Source organism: Prosopis cineraria, unplaced genomic scaffold (genome assembly GCF_029017545.1).
Source record: "Prosopis cineraria cultivar Desert tree isolate PC_DT_omini unplaced genomic scaffold, ASM2901754v1 PC10, whole genome shotgun sequence".
Lineage (NCBI taxonomy): Eukaryota > Viridiplantae > Streptophyta > Magnoliopsida > Fabales > Fabaceae > Prosopis > Prosopis cineraria.
This window is the reverse complement of record NW_026555341.1, coordinates 13315724-13322221: the sequence shown is the minus strand read 5'-3', so window position 1 is coordinate 13322221 and position 6498 is coordinate 13315724. Positions and strand designations below refer to the sequence as shown.

Sequence of the window (6498 nt, the reverse complement as noted above, 5' to 3'; positions counted from 1 at the left end):
ATATTTAATATATTTTTATCCAATCAAATCAAAATGATTGAATTTTAATGTGTTAATATTAGTAATAACAAAAATTTATCATAAAATAAATAATCTATAAATAATATATATATCTTGATTTAATTAAAAATAAATACTTTACATAATTATAAGAATAAGCATTTTTTTTAGGGAGAAGTAAGAAAAAAGAAATTCTCAAATTAATTATATTGGTTGACTTCGTCAAGAGTCGTTGAACCAAGTCGGATAAGAAGGGATTTAGCATCTTTGAATATTGCAGTTGTACGAAAAAAAAAACATTGAAAAGCGTCCACCAATTTCGATGGGTCTAGACTAACTTTGGATAAATTGAAAATATTCATTACCTACTAAAGAGTTGGTCAAAAACAAAAACTCAAAAATTATCACCACAAATGTGGGCCAAGGTTGAAAATCAATCAAAAATTAATTCATTGCCAAAACTATTGAAATTTTATTTATTTGGATGAATATTTACTAATTTATCCCTACAATATTTTAAGAATCAAATAAGCCAAAATTATAGACACTTTACAAATGTTTCTAACAAAATAATTAATTTTATTCTTTCTTTTTATTTTTGCTAGCGAGAGGTGGATGTTCATTTCTTTATTATGTGAATGGTTAGGCAATTTCTAATATTGAGATAGATTGGGCAATTTTTTTTTTTGTGGGAATTGGTTGAGATGCAGATGGAAGAATTTATAAATTGTGGGAAAAAGATATGATACTTTTTTTTTCAGGAATAAAAAAGAAAAGACTTTAGTCTCAAAAATAAACAAAGTATTTAAAATTTATAATATCCATATCAGTCTTTTTATTAGGGCCTCCAAGAGTTTGTTACGAAAACTAATGCCCTAACCGTGCAGGTAGCTTCACTTGCAGCAAATTGCTTTATAAGGTCAAATAAATGAAAGAAAACAATCAAAATCATTCATAGATTCACTCCTCTGTGTCAAAGTAAATTTTTTTTTTTTTACTCTAATGCAATGATTTTGGGGGGAAAAATCATGGTTGTAATAAATTTAATTTATATAATAATTTAAAGTAAAATATACTAAACACCTTTCTATTATATTTTAATTACATGAACCTCCAATCTATTTTAAAAACTTATATTAATCTTTTTTAAAAATTAAAATATATGTTATATAAACTTACCTTGTATATTTAAAATTTTATTTTCATTTATTTAACTATTAATTGATTATTAAATTTGACTTTTAAACTTTTAATTTGATTAAAATGTCCTTCTTTTACATAAAAATTATCTAAAAATCTATATTTGTTAAAAAAATATTTTGCATGCAACTGAAAAAAATATAATAAATACATTTTCAAATTTTTATTACATTATAAAACGACATCAATACACTTATATGTAGTTTAGGATTAGCTTGTCCATTTTCCCCTAAACCTTTTACATTTTATGTTGATCATTTTGAGTATAAATATTACGCGAAGTAATAGCTTGATTATTGTGATAAAAAAAATCACTTGAAACATTTTTCCGATTGGTAATTCCTATTTATAATTGATTATTGATATTGATGATCCTGATTGGTCAAATTAACAATTGAGAAAATAATAAATGAATAAAATTTCTCTCCCGAGGGAGACTCCCTCAAATGAAATAAGCATTCTTTGATTGTTGGCTCTCCCATTTCTTATTTTCCTGAAATCCTGCGATACACAGAAGCATCGTTCTCGGAATGATTCTGGGATTCAAACCAAGCCCATCTCCGAAACGGTCCGTTTTGATTTCTGCGTTTCGGCTCCGAATCCGTACTCTAACGTTCTTCCACCGTTCGGCGTCGATGAGTTTTCCATTGAATTGAGCCTCAAGACCCGTGTTAATTGCAACGTTCGGCGTTTATCGTTCTTTTATGTTCTTCAAGATCGTGGATCTGTTTGTTAGTAGGGAGATCTTGGAGCTTCGGATCTGAGGATTTTTATTTTTTTTTTATTTTTTTTTTTCCTGGAGGTAGGAGAGAGGTATAGTGGTTGTGGTAAACGATGCCGTCTCACGCGGATCTGGACCGTCAGATCGAGCAGCTGTTGCAGTGCAAGCCTTTGTTGGAGGCGGAGGTGAAGACACTGTGCGATCAGGCGAGGGCGATACTGGTGGAAGAATGGAACGTGCAACCGGTGAAATGCCCTGTGACGGTGTGCGGGGATATTCACGGCCAGTTTTATGATCTCATAGAGTTGTTTCGGATAGGAGGAAGTGCGCCGGACACCAATTACCTCTTTATGGGCGACTATGTGGGTGAGTGTTTTCCATGTTCTACCCTATTTTTCTTTTCTTTTCTTTTTTTTTGGTTATGTGCGAAGTTTTTGGTGGGTTGTTTTGTTGGGTTCGAAGCTTAGATGCCCTGGTTTGTTTATTATATTTTGCGATGATTGAGGATTTAAAGTTTGTTTTAGAAAACAGTCATTCATCAAAAGATGCCATGGTGGCATTTCTTGATAGGATGTTTATTGTTCGATAGCATGGTATCGGATGGAGCCTTTAAGCATGATAGTCTATGATTTTTGTGCCATCTTTTTCTTGTCACTGATGTTTTCTGGAAACTGTTGCTGTGAGAGCTTTTATCGGTCAATTATCAGTTTGGAAAGAATAAAGTTTAAGGTGCTGATTGGTTGAATATCTATGGCGTTTAGCAGACTGGTAAGTGGTAAGTTTGCCTAGGCTGCAGGATAATCTTTCATGCCTTCATCTATAGGGAAAGGAAAAAAAAAAAAAAAAATATATATATATATGTATTACATTTAGTTCCCTGGTGCTGTTGGCATTTTCATCTTTATTTGTTGTCTGTGGATCTTTTCCTTGTTCGAATCAATTATAAGGTTTTTAGCAGTCATATTCTTCTAGTGTGTTTTTGTAAAAAATAAATTCTCTCTACTCAATTATGGAGTGTCAAATCTCTTGAGGGATTGAGCCTTCTCACCATCAGATCTACCTTGATATTCTAGATATTATGTTGAGAAATTCAAATTCAAAATGCATTTAATGGTGAAAAAGGTCAAGCTCTTTCTACAGTATCACTTTCTAGGTATTATGTTTATGCTTTATGTGATAGATTCTTTGTAACAGTAACTTAAACTTGTTTTGTTCCTAAATCTGAGCTGGATAATGCCTCTATAACATTAATGGCATGTATTGAATGTCCTTTCTACTGTTAAAACGTGGAGGTGGAAAGATGATGTAGAAAATTGCATTTTGAGTGTTTTTGTTGGATACACAATAGCAAGGAAGGCTCTGTAACATAAAAGAGCAAGTCCTTTGAAAATTGACAGTGGAAGCATGTGTAGTTCATTTGTTGTATTGTTATCCAAAATTTGTGTCTCGTTGATGTTCCTTACAGAAAGTGTCTGACTGAAAATTCTTTGACTTTAGCTGGCTCTGATCTAAATTTAGTGTTCAGGATAAAAAACCACGACGTTTTTGGGGTGTAAGATGCTTACAATTCTTTTCTTGTCACTGCTTTTAATGCTTTCCAAATTCTAGTCTTAACACCTATGACACTGATACCAAGTCTCATCTTTTTGGCTGAATTCAAACAGATCGTGGTTACTATTCAGTGGAGACTGTTACACTTTTGGTGGCCTTAAAAGTTCGTTATAGAGATAGAATCACAATTCTTAGAGGAAATCATGAGAGCCGTCAAATTACCCAAGTGTAAGAATGTTTTTGGTTTTTGGTTTTTGTTTTTGTTTTTGTTTTGTTTTTTTTTTTTTTTTGCATTCTTTAATTCTCAAATGAATGCCATGAAAACATGGATGGAAAATTGTTCCTAATATAAAGTATGATGCTAATTAGTGCCTTCACTATTTGATTTTACCTTTAACCTTCTGCTTTCAGGTATGGCTTTTATGATGAATGCTTGAGAAAATATGGAAATGCTAATGTCTGGAAATACTTCACCGACTTATTTGATTATTTACCTCTGACTGCCCTTATTGAGAGTCAGGTCTGAGTAAAAATGCTGGGCAGAATTTTTATCTCGCTACTTTTATGCAATTGTCTAACTTCCATGTTGATTTCAGATTTTCTGTTTGCATGGAGGCCTTTCACCTTCTTTGGATACACTAGATAATATTCGGGCCTTGGATCGCGTACAAGAGGTATGTGTGTTGTTAAATGGTTAGTTATGAATGCTCTGCATAGTCTAGTTACATGCTTGGCATGAAGAGTATTTTTTGTCAATATGTAGCAGTTGGACCAATGATATATCTTTTTTTCTATATGATTTTGGACTTTTGGGAATTATTTATATGATATTGCAATCATGGTATATACTTATTTTCCATTTAAATGATCATTGCCTTTGGCTGAAAACCAGGCTGCTCTGTTGTGGAAACGTATCATTAAACTCCTTGTGATTTTTTTTTTTTTTGGGGCTATCACTTGCCACTTAACCATCCTGTGGCATTTTTTTTAGCTTGATTTTAACAAAAGTATCATGTTAATGTCAAAATGGTGAACAATAAAACCATGTATTAGTTGTCCGTTGAGTGATTCTATAATCTTTAGGTCTATTATTGGTTTTGAAATTGAAACAGTCCACATGATTCCAACAATAGCTTTAAAGCCGTGTAAAAATATTACAAAAGATGAGTAAAACAAAGATTTAACAAAGAAAAATCTCATTGTTGTAACATTTATACGTTGATTAACATACAATGGTCAAGTGGCAATGAGCAAACCCACAAGGATGTTGAAGAGCCTCACCCAAGGTATAAATTATAACTGAACTTTTTCTTTTTCCTGGCTTTAGAAATGCTTTCCCAGATTCACAATAACGGCCCACTTCTCTTTCCACCTGGATTAATTCCATACTTTGTTTTATTGGATGAACAGAAATTCTTGTGGCATGATTGCATGACCAATTTTACTTCTGCAATGCAGGTTCCACACGAGGGACCAATGTGTGATCTCCTGTGGTCTGATCCAGATGACCGTTGTGGGTGGGGTATATCTCCTCGCGGTGCCGGGTATACATTTGGACAGGATATAGCTTCTCAATTTAACCACACGAATGGCCTCTCCTTAATCTCTAGAGCTCACCAGCTTGTCATGGAAGGATATAATTGGTGCCAGGTGCCTGATCTTGACCTACAATGTAGAATCTCTATAGTTATATGTTTCTTAACCTTATCCATTCAAGATGTTGACTTGATTTGTAACATGTTCAGGAAAAGAATGTTGTGACTGTATTCAGCGCTCCAAATTACTGTTACCGGTGTGGAAACATGGCTGCAATACTGGAAATAGGAGAGAATATGGATCAGAATTTTCTGCAGTTTGATCCAGCTCCCCGGCAAATTGAGCCTGACACTACACGCAAGACTCCAGATTATTTTTTGTAATTTCATTATATCTGCCAGACGCTTGTTGTCACTTTTTTTTTTCTGTGCTGCTATTATAGATGTGTCTTTTAAGGAAAGAGGAGTTCATCTTCTTCATAATTCTTTCTTCTGGAGTTTTTTGTCGTTGTCGTCTGCTGCCGCTGCCGCTGCCTCTGCCTGGTTTGCACGAGAAAAAGAAACCGCATACGAGAATTGGCAGAAGCCACCAATTGGTGTTGTATATGTTTGAGAGGAGGAAGCAGCCATAGCATGGTATAATCTTGTTCTGCAATTTTATATATATTTTTTCCATCTCAGGGTAGAGCCAAGTTTTGTGACCTGGCAGTCATGTCCATTTGAGACTACGTGGTTATGCCAACTCCCAAAAAACGAAGTGCAGGTATTCATTTACATTATCGAATGGTTTACTGGAGTCATGCCCTTGAGTTCTTTTTTTTTTTTTTTTTTGGTGATTGGAAAGGTAAAAAAATTTGAGGGAAAAAAAATGATTCCCTCGCCATCCTCAGATTGCTTTGGGTGGTACTTAGGGGTCCTAAGTACCACCCCGTTAGGACTCTCACTATAGCTGTGGTAGGCTGAATTTTCTGTCCCTCCGTGGGCAATGTTTATCATCTTAAGAATAATAACTAATGTAAATGGCTGGGGTGTGATATAAATTATGAAAATTTTAAAGGGAAAAAACCTAAGAAAATGATTTGCCTTTGCTTGGAAAAAGCTTTGTGAATGCAAGCTGCCACAAATTTCTTGCATTTTTTTAATATATAATTAGCTGACTGGGTTAAATTTGAGTATTGTTAATTTTAATAGAGGGTTGGTTTTTTCAAAGGCATTTTCTTGCATTTGCACCAACTTAAACTTGAGATCTCATGTTTAAATAGTTATAATCTCGTTCATGGACTAATGCTTATTAGTAATTTCTTGTGAGTTTTCTCTAAATTACTTCATCGATTTAGATTCGGGGAGAGAAATTTTTTGCAATTGCTTATTGGTCGGCCTATTTTGGGCAAGACCAATTTGTGGGTCAGAAGCGGCCTGTTGATTACATCATGAAATTAGAGATTATTGAATGTAATAATGATATTTGTTATGTATTTATTTCTTAGAGTT

At 33.7% G+C, this 6498-nt stretch overlaps 1 protein-coding gene across 1 annotated transcript; it reads left to right on the top strand.

The window, feature by feature from the left end:
- The first annotated feature begins 1660 nt into the window (after window positions 1-1660).
- On the top strand, window positions 1661-5807 carry LOC129322835 (serine/threonine-protein phosphatase PP2A catalytic subunit-like). Its single transcript, XM_054969255.1, has 6 exons — window positions 1661-2287; window positions 3586-3700; window positions 3884-3992; window positions 4069-4146; window positions 4931-5122; window positions 5218-5807. Exons 1-6 carry the CDS (start codon window positions 2035-2037, stop codon window positions 5389-5391), a joined length of 921 nt encoding a protein of 306 aa, XP_054825230.1. The 5' UTR covers window positions 1661-2034; the 3' UTR covers window positions 5392-5807.
- The last annotated feature ends 691 nt before the right edge of the window (window positions 5808-6498 follow it).

Coding starts and splice junctions, on each gene's coding strand:
- LOC129322835 (XM_054969255.1), top strand. CDS start 2,035: ATGCCGTCTCACGCGGATCTGGACCGTCAGATCGAGCAGCTGTTGCAG. Junction 3,701..3,883: donor AGCCGTCAAATTACCCAAGT/GTAAGAATGTTT, acceptor TTCTGCTTTCAG/GTATGGCTTTTATGATGAAT. Junction 3,993..4,068: donor CTGCCCTTATTGAGAGTCAG/GTCTGAGTAAAA, acceptor TGTTGATTTCAG/ATTTTCTGTTTGCATGGAGG.